Consider the following 15,758-nt stretch of genomic DNA (forward strand, 5'->3'; position numbering starts at 1 on the left):
TAATTGATGGATCGCATGGGTATGGGGAGGAAACTTGACCCGATGATTTATAAGAGTTTTGTGCGCCGCTCGAGAGATGTGGATGACTGACATTTACAAAAAATATATACTAATTTGTATTATAAATATAAACGTCAATACAAATCTTCTAATATATAAATAGACAAAGCCTGACTCACTGACTTGTCAACGCCCGGCCTAAGCTAGACTTTGATAGGTGTTTTTTTCACAGACGTTGTTTTATTTGCGAGGAATATGAAATGACTTTTCGAAAGTCAATGTCTAGATATAGAGTTTAAAGGTTGAGGGGGTACAATGTTAAGTGGACATTCCATCTTAAATATATAAGTAGTTCATTAATTAAAAAAAATACTTAAAGCAATACGGCATATAAATAACAAATAATGTTTAAATAAAACAGAAGTTTGTTGGAGTAGTTATTCAAATTAATACTATTAACATTTTCAAATAGCTATAGATTAAGTTTCATTGGCATCATATATATGTATGTATATGTAAACTCACGTACATATAGCCATACTAAAATAATAAAATAGTGACTAATATACCATATATTTGTTAAAAGTACTTCCCTCATAATATTGCTACAGCGCTGAATTTCAGCGACCTTAATGTAAATCATAGCCCAATAAACAAATTACTTATGCCCGGCAATCTAAACAAAATTCTGAACATAAAATTAATTTAAATTACATGATTTATGGTTGAAATATAGTATACTTATGTTTACTTATATTAGTACCATTTCCTGAATTCACAATTGTACAAAAACTGTTTATTGCAATGAATTGTACCCAAACAAACCGATCAATTTCTAGTGCAGTTAATTTAAATTGTGACACAGATATCTATCCTTGCTTCTACAAATAGTCCCGGAACCGAATACACAAAGTAACGATGTACGTATAATACTGAAAACTTTATTATATAATTAAATTATTCTTAAAGAAAAACAGGGCTGTGAGTTCCTTGACGTTGCACTTTGTTTATTTTAATTCTTTTACTTTTAGTAAAATAAAAACTGCGGCTACAACGAGTAAGTACAATGAAAGATAATAATGTTATTATGTAATTAGAGTTTTAAAATTACTTACCAAAATTTAAATATTCTTTCACCTATAGAAAGCTATGTTATTATTTATAAATATAGACTGTATTGTATATATATATATAAGAATGCATTTCCTACAATAATTGCATCCGTGTGAAGTCGACTCCATCCGGTAGTTATATTATAAAGAAAATTCTCAGAACAATATTATAGTTGTATATAGGCCGCAACATTAAATTTACATATATATTACGTGTTATAAGGGGTTGAAAGAGTTATGAAAGTATCATTTTTGAAATTCCTCTGCATCATTAAATATTTTTTTCATTATTTTATTCATTTTCAATCTACGGGTACAGCTAGTATACCATATATTTGTTAAAATACTATATAGACCTTAATTAAATCAACCAATAAACAAATTACTTACGCAATCTATTTACATAAAAAATTTAAATTACATGATTTATGGTTGAAATATAGTATACTTATGTTTACTTATATTAGTACCATTTCCTGAATTCACAATTGTACAAAAACTGTTTATTGCAATGAATTGTACCCAAACAAACCGATCAATTTCTAGTGCAGTTAATTTAAATTGTGACACAGATATCTATCCTTGCTTCTACAAATATTCCCGGAACCGAGTACACAATGTAACGATGTACGTATAATACTGAAAACTTTATTATTTAATTAAATTATTCATAAAGAAAAACAGGGCAACGTTGCACTTTGTTTATTTAATTCTTTTACTTTTTAAAATAAAAACTTTAATATAGATAATAATGTTATTATATTATATAGGGAAAATTTAAATATTATTTTTAGATGAAATAAATATGTTTTGTATATATATATATCATATTTACAAAACACCACTCCATCCGGTAGTTATATTATAAAGAAAATTCTCAGAGTATATAGATAAATTTACAACGGTGAAAAGAAACGAAGAATGACTATATATAAAAAACGAAAATAAGATCTAAAATATCCCTACATTAAACTGACCTCTCTGCCTTTTCAACGGAAAATTTATTTTAAAACAACTATAATTTTAAATATATAAAAATCTGTAATAATTATTAATATTAATAGAAAGAATGATAATAGAAAAGGAAAAAGAACGGTTATGAAAGGTTATAGATTTTCAACTGATTGCACAAAACATTCTTGAACGGGTTAGGGCACCCCCCACGTCAATCGAATGCCTTTGCCGTTCAGTTAGGCTGATAACATATACTTGGTTAGTCGTCAGGTTTGTGATTACATATATATATACATCATTATCGTTATAATGTGACACCCGTGAGGCCACTCATGGGTTGCCATTTAAAAGCTTGTGCAGCAAATTCATGTAACTTGCACCCTATAACACATCTTGCAAAGCAATCTGGTTGGCGGATTAAATAGATGATGTGCCTACGCAGACAATTATTGTAAATATTCGTAAAGTCGATTTTTCACATCTCTCTGGTTAATACATCTAATCAAAGTCCATCATAACGTTAGTGGCAATCAGGTAACCTGACGATTAACCAAGTGTATGTTGTCAACCTAAGTCAGTTGTTTAATGTATATATGTATAGTCTCATTCTGTAGTCCTCATGTCTTTAGGCGGTCGGTTCAACCTTTAATTAATGTATTTTATAATTGCAGTAATAAGTCGCATAAAAAACAGCAATTAGAAATTAATAGTAAATCTATTTTTTATTATATCTGAACACACTGATACTAGAAGATAATTAGGAACACTATAACTGCAATTCAACATAACAAATTGGATAATATTGCTCTGAAAGCATGTGACAAGGCATTTTAATTAACTTCATCCATATGTATTCGGACTTTGTCGATACAATGTATGAAACAAACGCGCGAAAATTACTCCAGCTGTAAATTTATGTAGATAAATGGTTGTGCCAAAGAGACGCGCTCCATATTTATGTTAGCTAAGTGATCAGTTGTTTTCCCAACGGTAACTGTCGGATATTTGAATGAGGAATAGTCTTCTTATGTCGATATGGTAATACATGTATCACTAATTGGTTGGTTTGTGTTCAAAAATGGAATACTATTTTTTTATTCTATTTTTAATTTTTAACTATTTTCAGCCAGGATTTTTCAATATGTTTATTTAATAAAATTAATTAATTAATGAAATTTAATAAAATTCCAAACAGCTACTTCAAAAATTAACTTCCGTGATGCCTTGTATTATATGAATAAAAGAAATATGAGAAAAACTATTATTGGAGAACTTTATTAATGTCATAGAATCAATCCAATGCAACAAATCTTATAATTTTGTCTGTATATCTATGCATTCGTTGTCTCTACAATATTATAAATGACGGTTATTAAAGCAAAAAAAATGTAAAAATAGCTATTTCGAATACGGATACGAAGTATATCAGCTCAGCTATTACGAAATATACGTGAAAGCTATTTATTTTATTACTTACAACAAATGCAACCCGTATCCTAAACTTACGTTGTTTACAAGGAAACCCTTGGAATGGCTACTGGAAAACGTATCTTGTACGTATTGATAGACCGTTAGGGCAGAGTTACGGCCGTCCGTGTAATATCATTCAACCTTGATAGCCTTAACAAACGTGCTCTATTTGAGAATAATGAGCATTTTAAAATTGTTTATAATATACTAGCTACTCGCCCTGGCTTCGCATGGGTGTACATGTATTATACGTATAAACCTTCCTCTTGAATCATTCTAACTATTAAAAAAAACCGCTTCAAAATCCGTTGCGTATTTTTAAAGATTTAAGCATTCATAGGGACAGACAGCGACAGCGACTTTGTTTTATGCAATGATAATTGTTGGCGACAGACCTCTTTTTATAGCTATTTCTATTTTTAAACCATATATTTTTTATTATATTGTTTTGCTTCATATTTTATTTATTTTACCCTAATTCACTGCCGTTGCCAGCCGTAATAATAATGATACAATATAATAATAACTAGTGAGCGCCTAATGGTCGAAATTCGATAATTATTAATTTCAATTATAAGTTTCTATTGTGAAAGACTTGCTTCACATATTAATATAATAATATATGTTACTTTGATAAAGCACAGAAACAAATGTTGATTCGCTGATTTGACAATTAACAATATTGACAATCTTTGACATTGACGTTTTGTTATCAGTCGTGTAATATAATGCTAGTGTGCGTGTAATAATAATAATCTCAGGACAATTCACACAGCGCCATCTAGAACCAAGTTAAGCTAACTAAAGCTTGTGTTATGGGTACTAAATAACTGATACAAATATGTACATAGATTTTTTTTTCGTAAATACATACATATTATTCATAGAAAACGCCCAGACCGATACAAACAGTCATACACAAATGTTTGTGCCGTGCGAGGAATCGAACCCGCGACCATCGAACGTAAAGCGGTGTGCTAGACCACTAGACCACCGAGGTCGTCAAATGTATGTATTTCATAAAAACATTAGCATTCTGCACTCCTCTATAAAAACTAGTAGCTGCGCCCGCGACTTCGTCCGCGTGGAATAGTATGTGGCAGTAATTATGAACAACATTTCTATATATATATTTATATAAATAAATACATATATAAAAGAGCAACACGCAAGTAGTTTCTTGGTCATTCTTATGATTGGTCTGCGTTCCGAATGTGGTAGAATCAAAAACATCGAGCTATTCATAAGCTTATATTAAGTTTATTTAAATAAAGATTATTTCTATTTCTATATACCTACACTGTATAAGTAGTTACAGACAGTGTTCGTAGTAGGTCGTATGAGTAGATTAGATGTAAGTACCTCTGTATAAGCAAACAGGATGCAGCTTTGTTGCATCTGGCGTCTTAGAACAACACAGAGCAGTTTGCTCGAAATCTAGCATTACATTTATACGATCACAGAGACAGGGGCCCTATGTTTCGGTATATAAAAACATATTTATCAAATATTTTATTTAGACAGCCTCGATGGTCAAGCGATTTAGCACACCGCTTTTTTCCCGATGGTCGCGTTTTCGATTCCTTGCACAGTATAGACATTTGTATTCATAAGTATGATTGTTTGTATCGGTCTGAGTTTTATCTATGTGTATTATATATGTATTTATGAACCTATGTAACTACCCCTATGTAATTATATAGTTATTAGAAGCAAATTTTTCTCAGAACCTTCTCTGTACCTTACATATTTTGAGAAAATTTCATCCTATTTTTATGTAAAACCTTAATACACAAACAGACAAACAAACATTTTTTCTTAATATATGCACAAAGTCACAAAATTACCACTCTCGCTTTATTTAATGTTAGTGTTCATTTTCTTTTTATGGTAGACATAACTGGAGCGAAAAGCAAAAGCTTATAGGTTAATGCAAAATTATTACAGTTACGATGGGATTATCGTCATATTTTGTGGACAAAAACCCCATAAAAAGAAGGCGAAACAAAGCACGCAATGGTGATTATCGGGTAGAAATAAGGTATAGGTAAGTACCTATATAGCTAGGTATATGTTATATATTCATATTACTTAATACTAATGATTTCCCAATGGTCTAAATTGGAACATAATCAATTTATTCTCAATTTGACTACAGACTTTAAAAATAAACAAAAGAGTATATATGCGTGTGTCAAATACATGGTAATGTGCATAATGTGCGTTTTACAATTTTAATATACTTTTTATGCATAATTTTATAAAATTACTAGCTACTCGCCTGCCTTCGCACGGATGTACGAGCACATGTATTATTTATATATAAACTATTCTCCTGAATCACTCTATCTATTAAAAAAACTGTCTTCAAAATCCGTTGCGTAGTTTGAAAGATTTAAGCATACATAGGGACGGACAGACGGTGACAGCGACTTTATTTTATACTATGTAGTGATGAGTATGCTGCACTCCTTCTCGAAATAAACCACAAGTTTGTGAAATTTCATACTCCTCCATTTGCGCAATTTTTGTGAAAAGAGGTACTAAGTTTAGGCTTCACGTATTAGTATAAAGATTCACACGAGTGTTTGTAGGGGCTATTCTGCTCTAATAACAACGATTGATCTAATTCCGCAAATAACTGTGTGTTGAACATTGTGACTTCAATAAATTAGCTCTGTTCAATAGTGGATGTTTAATGTTTTCACATATACTTTAATTTAAAAATGTAATGCCGAAGAAAATTATTTAAAAGAGTAACAACCAAATTTTTGCTTGTGCCTCTTGTGATAAGTCTGCTTTCCGTATGAGTCGTAGAGTCAAAACATTTCAAAAATATATGACTATTAAATTTTTTTTAATTAAGACATTTTATATTCGTTCTACAATAATATAAAACTAGTAATTCTTATATAGAATATATATATCTGTATTATATTGTTATTTGCATGAAAACTTATACTTTTCTAACGTTTATATTTATACTTGAACGGTATCGATACCAAGATATTTAAAACAAGATTAATAACTTTTAATACAAAATTGATCGCATGACCATGCAATTTGTATGAAATATTTTTTAACAGTTTTTAGTTTTGTTTCTAACTAAAAGTCATAAATCATTGGTAACTATTTTACTGACTTAGTCTTTGGCTTGACCCTTTATGACTTTCATGTAAAAACTCATCTTTGAAATAAAATGCAACGCTCACCATGTATTTCATATTTTAATTATTTTTTTAATTTCCTTAGACAGCGATACGTATATATATTTTTTTATTTAGGAAGATTTGTAATTTTACATGTTACTTGTCATATAAAATTGTCCTATGCCAATTAATATCGCCAATATATAAATATATCTATGGACAAAGATTTAAATTAACAAGTTAGAAAAAATACAATCACCTAAATTAAAAATGGAACGATCCTATTGGAACACAGAAATAATGTATTAATACCGAAAATGAAAATTTAATTTCTATAGAAATGGAATTCAATTCCGATTAACGAAAACTGGACTTTGAATAAATATTGTGTTTACATTAATATTTCAGCGTATTTTTTTATGCAAACAACATACATAATACCTATTATTTCAACGGTCATTTTACAATAGGTACAATTCAAATATATATATATATATATACCAGCTACCTGTGTACGTATGTAACATTATTTTTTTATCAGATATTTAAGTAGATTAAAATAAAATAACAGGTAAATAATTATAAAACAATTAAACACTACCTAATAACTTCTGTTATTTTTGACGACCTCAGTGGTATAGCGGTCTAGCACACCGCTTTACATCCGATGGTCGCGGGTTCGATTCTTCGCACGGCACAAACATTGGTATTCATGAGTATGACTGTTTGTATCGGTCTGGGTGGCCATGTGTTTTCCATCAATTTACAGAATCCAGTGAGGGCCCTAGTCTAAACTATTAACTGCTGTTAACGTATTATATGAATATAATAAATTTTATATGTATATTTATACACACTGAAGAAAAATTAGGGATTATTTGTTAACAAGTTGTTACCCTCGATTGCGTCTGCTTCTTTTGACACAATTAACCTATGATATGTATACATGTATAACCTACCTATTTATTTCCTTCCACTCAATCTATTTATACGTTAATTTTCATTAAGATCCGTCAGCTATTTATCATTAACAAACATACATAGTGACAGACACATTTGGATATGGACGGATGGATGGATGGATCATCTATATTAATATTATAAAAAGCTAAAGTTTTTTGACTTTGACTGTTCGGTATAATCACGGTAGCACTAATCTAATTTTGAAAATTCTTTCAGAGTTGGAAAGCTGATTTATCGAGGCAGAGCTATTATAACATCATGCTATGACCAATAGGAGCAAAACTGCAAGGAAAAATATTGCAAAAACGGGGAAAAGGTGACGCAGACTAAGTTGCATGGATCAACAAATTAAAAATAACAATAGATGGTCGTTTACATTAAAAATAATACATTAGAATTTAATTTAACCTAAGAGTGTACACAATACGATTTCTCGGTCCAAAAAACAATAATCAGTTGTTTGTATATGTCTATCTAACCGTAATGTTACTGGCACAAATAAAAAACTGGGTCGTTTCGAAGCAGATATTTTTTTTACAAAATAAACCTCTTTTGTTACATTAAAGAAGCTCGGGAAAGTCTGTAATGTTTTTCATAAATATTAAATGTGGAGGTACGAACAGATGTAAATTACTTATGAGGTAAACAATTTTCCAATTTATTTCGTGGGTCGCTGCCTAATGCTGTAAAACTTAGAGGCGTATCGTAGGTTTGAATCGGGCAGATTAATTACTTGTATTACAGTAAATTTTTGCCTAGTGATTAGTGAACATATCATTAACTCTCTGCAAAAATTGAATGATCATTCCAGGCATGTTACATTTTAATATGCTCAGTAAAATATAGACAAAGTTGTCATGTTGAGAACAGGTATGATTGTTTGACATTCATACTGTGACGGTCTCGATGGTCTAGCGGTTTAGTACGCTGCCTTACTTCCGATAGTTACGGAGATCGATTCCTCGCATGGAACAAACATTTGTATTTATACGTATGATTGTTTCTATCGATATGAATGTTTCTATGTATATAATGTATGTATTTACAAAAAAATACATATTTATATCAGTTGTCTAGTGACTATGACACAATCTCTGCTTAATTTAGGACTAGATGGCGCTGTGTGAATTGTTTTAAGATATTATTATATTATTATTATTCTAGTAATTGTAATTACTGTGAATCCGTGACTGTTGTTTCATTATTGTTCTAAACAACCATACTTATTGTACTTGTAAATAGTTATTGTAACTTATAAACATTTCTGGGTAGGCTAGGGGTAGTGGTAAAATATTTTGAAACTTTACCACCATTGGCCACCACCACGCCAGACCATGTATTGTTTCCATATGCACTAAAGACGATTTAGGGATAATTTTTGAACTACTTGTTAATCGCAAATTGGTCTGCTTTTTTAGATAAAAGATAGCCATCTATCCACGTGGCTCAATTTATACCTATCTTAATTTTCTTTGTGATCCATGCAAACATTTATTCATAAAAATATAACAGACAGATGGAATACTTTCGAATTTATGCCAGTATGGATTAAAAACGTGTAATTCTATATTGATCATTTATAACAACTCTACGGTTTAAGCTCATTTTATTTATTTATGTATTAATTCGAAACAAATTGTGTATAAATAACTTATAAGGTCTAAAATATAATAGTAACTCAAAAATTATATTATTATTTATTTGGATAGGTATTCGGTTCGTTAATTTTATATGTGAATGTGAATTTCATACAAATTAAGATAGCCATTTATTTATGTATCAGTAAAAAATAATATATAAATATTAAAAAGTTGCTGTTTAAGTAAGATTACGAAATTTAGTTAATTTATCTAATTTTCCTGCTACGAAAACAAAACAATACAAAATTTTATCTACTAAAAGACGTACACATAACTAAGCGTAAGCACATTACAGATTAGAAAAAATTGAAATTTTTATAAAGACTATTATTTTATAGGGTTGTTTGGGCTATTGTCAGGTGTCTGTAGCACTTGTAGCACTGCAACCTACATGGGTCTATTGTACTCGCCCTTTTTCATAAAAGACTAACAACTGTGTCTTACGTTTATGATATAGTTTGATTCCTAAAAGTTTACAATTTGTTCATACACGTTTTCTGTTTTCTTCCTTCAAAGACGGATCATGCAAACTGAATATTTCTAAAAGTATTTATCTAGATTTCCAATTAATCCTATAAAATTAGTACTTAGGAACTAAGACGAAGATGAGTTGTTGCTCATCGCTGTTGCAAATCTATTAAATTCTCACACCTACATTTAAACAGCATTTCGTTTAAATGTAACTATGACAATAGATTACTCAAATTGCGAATTTTAAGTCCAGAAATATCGTGTTTTTTGTTTAATAAACACGTAGGTATGATATTTTAAAAGCTTTTGCTTGAGATGTTTATTATAAGAATTAATGTTACTCATAGATTATACCTACAAATAGTTAGCCTAAACAATTCGAGTTCTGAGAAGTTATACCCATTCATGAAAAATATTTATAGACGATATAAGTAAACATGTATCTACTGTTTTAGTGATAAAATATTTAAAAAGAAGAGTATTACTATCCCACTATGTTTTTTATCCAAGTATGTTTTTTTAGATAAAATGTAACCTATGTCCTTTCATATTAAAATTTATTTATGATCTGTTCAGTCATTTATACGAAAAGGTGACAAATAGACAGTTAGATGCACTTTCGAATGTATAATATTAGTGTATGATAGTATAGAAAACGAACTATTTTATTTGAACACCAAGAAAATCTAACTATATATCTGGAAGTTGGAGCTAGTAATTATATATTCAATAGATTTAGACATTCAGAAAGTACAATATCATATCGACATACAGCAGTTATTACATAACACTCACTCATATCCAATGGCGCCGAAGGGTCACCTTTTTAACTGTTATAAAAACCATAATATCCTATAATAAAACGAATTCAAAGAAAATTCAGAGCTATCAAACTTTGCAATAACATGACTTGGAATTTTAATTATGATTAAAAAGTATATTATAAATAGACAATGGTAAAAGGACATGATTCCACTACTAAACAGCACATAAACAATTTCATTATTTATTTTACGTTAAAGATCTACCTATATGTTTATAGTTCTTCTCAAAGCCATATATTTCAAAATGTTTTCAAATTGTAAATCATTTGCAATACACGAAAACAAGTTATTGAATTTATTCACGTTTACCTAATTTTATTTCAATCATCATATATAACTAACTGAGAATTCCGTTAGTTCTACTCCATAACACAATTATTAGGTATATAATAAAAAACAATCGTCTAATATTCAAAGTTGTCAAATATTTTCAAACTGGGCTTATATTAATTTCATTCAGTCGCTCCGATAAATACAAACGGATTTCCTTCGAGTTTCTTTTAAAAACCCCTCGACAGTTTAATTCTTGATTAATTTCCGGGAGCTCAACATTTCGCCTCTCCAATTTTCTTCAACGTATAAAAAAGGCTTATAAATATAATATTTCAATCTAAATCATGACGGCCCCTTGTAATTTCGGACAAGAAAACACCTCACCTCGAAAATAATTTCAATATCAACCGTCTGAAGTTTTAATTAGAACTATAAAAGAATTTTACGGAACAATAAATTTTGCACGAAAATAAGCAGGAGCTAGCAACGAACGATTTATCTTAAACCGAACTTTGTAAGTTCTTACCTGTCCATGATTAATGAAGCCGTGTTTGTGTGCCAGTTCGTCGGCAAGCCGTGCCCCACCGGGGACGTGAACGGCGAACTGGTGATGGTAAAGAGGAACACAGGAGTCCAACACTGTCAGTAGCACGAACACGCCGAGTGCTACCATCACGCACGTCGCGCATTGCACGATCCCTACCTGTTCATCAAGGTAACAAGTTCCATCGGCTCTCGTATTTATTACGTCAACACCTTAATTCATTTTTAATTCCACAGTTCGTGTAACCACTAATGCTGTTTTAATCGACGCGAGTTTCGTTTACGGCCACCGGGAATTGTTTTTCGACGTCCTTTCCCATGGACATCTCAGTGAACACTGAATCCTCGTGACTGTGGTCTTTTCAGGAGTTTTAGGGGGCGCATGCGCGTGAATTGGCGCCCTTTCTTCAGCCCACTTACTATCTGAACGTATTGTGTGTGCCATCAATTGACTCGCATTCTTAATTGGATCAGATTGTCGTGATGCGGTTGTACTTATTGTTGCTGAATACCAATTAAGTCCATCTCGAAAATAATTGTCTACATATCACATAATTTTATATTTTCTCCGACATTCCTACCCTACTTTTAAAGACGGTTTCAATAGAAACTTCAAATACTAATTACATTTCGATGTTTATTATTTATTACTGTATTCTAATCTACTTTTATCCTGATTTATAGTTAATCAGCTGTTACCATCAACTTTATTTGATTTTTTTGATATGTGGTAATCCTAGTCCGTCCTCGCTATACAATCTATCTTCATAACTATTCATATTTCTTTAAGATCCGTTCAGACATTTAGTTGTGAAAAGGTTACTATGAGCTCATTATCTTTATAATCCTAACAAGCTTCAATAATATCCCTAGACAATTCACAAAACGCCATCTAGTACCAAGCTAAGCAAAGCTATATAGATACTAGATAACTGAACCCACGACCAAGCGACCTGCTATACCTCCGAGCCCAAAACAAAACAATACAAATTTATACTTTTCTTATAATCTTTTTTTTCTTTCATTGTATACAATCTATACTAATATGTAACAAAAGAGCGATTTTGTTATGGGGAAAGTAAACTCCAAAACTCTTACACGAATTTGAGAAATTCATTCACTGCTTGAAAATTATGTTATTACAGAGTTAGATACCCTATGTCATTAAGGAATAATATTAACATATATAAAACTCACGAAGTTATGAACTCCCGAGCGAAGTCAGACCACTAGTATACAACTATAGGAGTTGATACTAATATCTATAAGATAGGATAGAGTACTACGATGTTACCCAGATCCGGAACAAAACCGCACCAGCCGCCGACCCAACAAACTTAAAGACCAAGAATCCTTTAAAACACGTCCGTTTTAAATCCTCTTGTATTTAAGTTACGATCTTTAGAATTATATCCTTGGCCATTACAGTTCACTAGTTACTTCTCACGACTTTGCCTGTCTTTTTGGAGATTTAAGTGTCTATGTACGCCCTTGTGATTTAATATTCCAATCCTGATGTCAATAATTTCGCATTTACAGTATTAACTAGCGTCTCTCCCCGACTTCGCACGGGTGTATTACAAATCTTTTAATTTCTCGCCTTAACGTACTGTATTATATATGTCTCTTAAATCCTTCCTCGATAATCTCTCTATCTATTACTGAAAACTGAACTAAAATCCGTTGCGTAACTTATAAGATCTAAACGTACAGACAGCGGCAACAACTTTGTGTTTGCTGTGTAAATATGTAGTAGTATCTAACATATAATTAGGTGCGTATAGTTTCATTAAAGTTTATTTAAATAGTTATCATAGTAAGAATTTTGTCTACAAAAACATATATACAAATTCATCTGTATCTTGGTCTTTTTTTATATCGTTAATAAAAATGAAAGATTTTTATAACTAAGAAAATACAACGGTGTCTCGACGTACCTACCCACTCAAGATTCCCAATATATGTTCTAAATGAACAATGTATTAGAAATAAGTTTTTAAATAAGTACCTTTAGTTAAATAAACTTAATAGAATTTGAAAGAATGGAATTAAAGTAGTACATCCTCGCCTTTTTCTGTTTTTTATACTACGATGGTGGCAAACAAGCATACGCCCATTTGATGGTAAATGGGTACCATAGCCTGTGGACGCTTGAAACACCAGGGGTGTCACGGGTGCGTTGCTAACCTTTCAGAAATCTTAACATACCCTTCTTAAAAAACCTTATGCTGTAGTCTCTCGTGAAATCCTTGGCAGCTAGTTCTATCCATAATCTAAGTAAGTATCCACGTACACTTGTACGCGGAAAGAACATCCTCTGTAACCCCACTGTCTGAGACCACTTAGTTTCTAGCATGTGGGGATGAATTCCCTGTCGATGGTGAGCGATGGGAAGGTAAAAGGTTTCTATACTGATGTGACACACATTGTCAATAAAGCTTAAAGAATAATAAGAATTATTTTATACAAAAATGTACTTAATTAAAAACTTAACTAAATTTGAAACAATTGTCAACTGTGTAATAGTAATTCACCATACCTCGTAACTTTATTAATACTATAACCAAGTATAAAGTACAAGCATTCATTAGTACACTTATTCCCAACTGCAGACCAGTTCATAAGTATACTATGTACCTACTTGCTAACTTCTAAAACAAATAAGGCATTTGAATTCTCAACCTCTTGAATTGAATACCCACCAAGTTTCTGAGTCGGCGGCTTTTAAAAAGTCATGTTTTAAAAGTGGTTCCGTGTTTAAAATTCGATAAAGTTGCAAGAGAAATATTCGTTTGGCATTTTTATCTTAGTTTCAACATTCTGAGGTTATTTCAGTTTGGGCAACTTTAACTTAAAGTTTTATATGAATGAGTCTTCGCTTCGTTTCATGAAAACTACTAAACTGTGCCCTTGAGATGGTCCGTGTGGACTTTAATTATATTTTATCAAATAACAATGTTTTAAAATCCTAAGAATTCGTTGCTACACATGATTTATTTCATTGGAATAGTTCTCAGAATCATGCATAGTTGAGTATCAGATATTCAGAAAATTTCATTAAAATAAAGGTTTAACGTTCAACACATTCGTATTGTGCTACCCAGTAAATGACATTAATACTTTGAAGTATCCAAATATTGAAATAGAACATTCTGAGATAAGTAAGATGAATTTAATTCTACATCTCAGTCTACAGTGAAAGAAAGTAAGTGAATTGAACTAGTTACAAACAGAGTCGCTATTGTTGATGCTGAAGAAATATAATAACTATCACTAAAACTAAAGATTACAACTATAGTAAATATAACAAACGTTGATAAATGTAACAATACATTGTTTAACAAATATGACATATAAGACATAACGGGAATGAATGATAAAAACATAATTACAAACACTATTGATATTCAGTAGAAAAGAGGTACTAATTTCAACAAAGACGAATGTTTTCTGGGATTAGTCTAGTATTGAACAATATAGACTGCAAAATGAATAAGTATTATTGAAAGTTTATTTTTTTAATTTTGGTGAAAATATTATGAAACATATAAGAAGATACACATTAAATAGTAAATAACGTACGCATATCATACACACATAAATGATGCCTTCGAACCGAATGACGTTCTTTAAGTCTTCATCATAAAAAACATTTATATATGGGATTAAGATTTCTAATATCACTTTGTTTCTTTTTTGTTTTGCCGTCCAGTTCATAAAACAGTTTTAGTCAACAAGAAACAATAAATTATTACATTACACCATCTAAAACAACGTTTCAATTAACTTCTTGAACGTATCTTTTGATAGCTTGTAATAAAACTTTAAGATTTTATTTAGCTCGTTAACTACCCTCGGCTGTGCGTTGTTCTTAAAAAAAATAATTGAAAACGTCACTTGGGCTCTTAAAATGGGAGGCGAATGACCGAATGAAAAAGTTTTATAATGATTCACTCTGTAACTTCTATTAAAGTAGCAACATCATTTTTGCTAGACTGTCGAAGAATGGTGTATGGCAATATATTCTGAGCGTATATAATATATATGTATGTGTACATATAATAATAATAATGAATAACCCTGGACAATTGACACAGCGCCATCTGGTCCCACGGTAAGCTTAGTGCTTAAAGCTCGTGTTGTAGATACTAGACAACGGATAAAAATCTTAAATATTTTATATACATAGAAAATACCCAGACCGATACAAACAATCATACTTATAAATACAAATGTTTGCACCGTGCGAGGAATCGAACCCACGATCATTGGAAGTGCGATGTGCTGAACCGCTAGACAACCGATACCGTCGATGTTATATAAAGTACATATATATACGAATACATCCTTAAAATAATT

General features: G+C 30.9%; 1 protein-coding gene across 1 annotated transcript in view; it reads right to left on the reverse strand.

The window, feature by feature from the left end:
* Positions 1 to 11,724, reverse strand: part of LOC131854484 (furin-like protease 2) — a 34,561-nt gene extending 22,837 nt beyond the window's left edge. The window contains exon 1 of the mRNA XM_059205613.1: positions 11,383 to 11,724. Within this exon, the coding sequence (XP_059061596.1) occupies positions 11,383 to 11,529 (147 nt within the window). The 5' untranslated portion in view covers positions 11,530 to 11,724. The remainder of the gene's footprint in view (positions 1 to 11,382) is intronic.
* Between the last annotated feature and the right edge of the window lie 4,034 nt (positions 11,725 to 15,758).

This window comes from Achroia grisella, unplaced genomic scaffold (assembly GCF_030625045.1).
Source record: "Achroia grisella isolate CSIRO2021 unplaced genomic scaffold, CSIRO_AGI_Agris_v1 utg1186, whole genome shotgun sequence".
NCBI lineage: Eukaryota > Metazoa > Arthropoda > Insecta > Lepidoptera > Pyralidae > Achroia > Achroia grisella.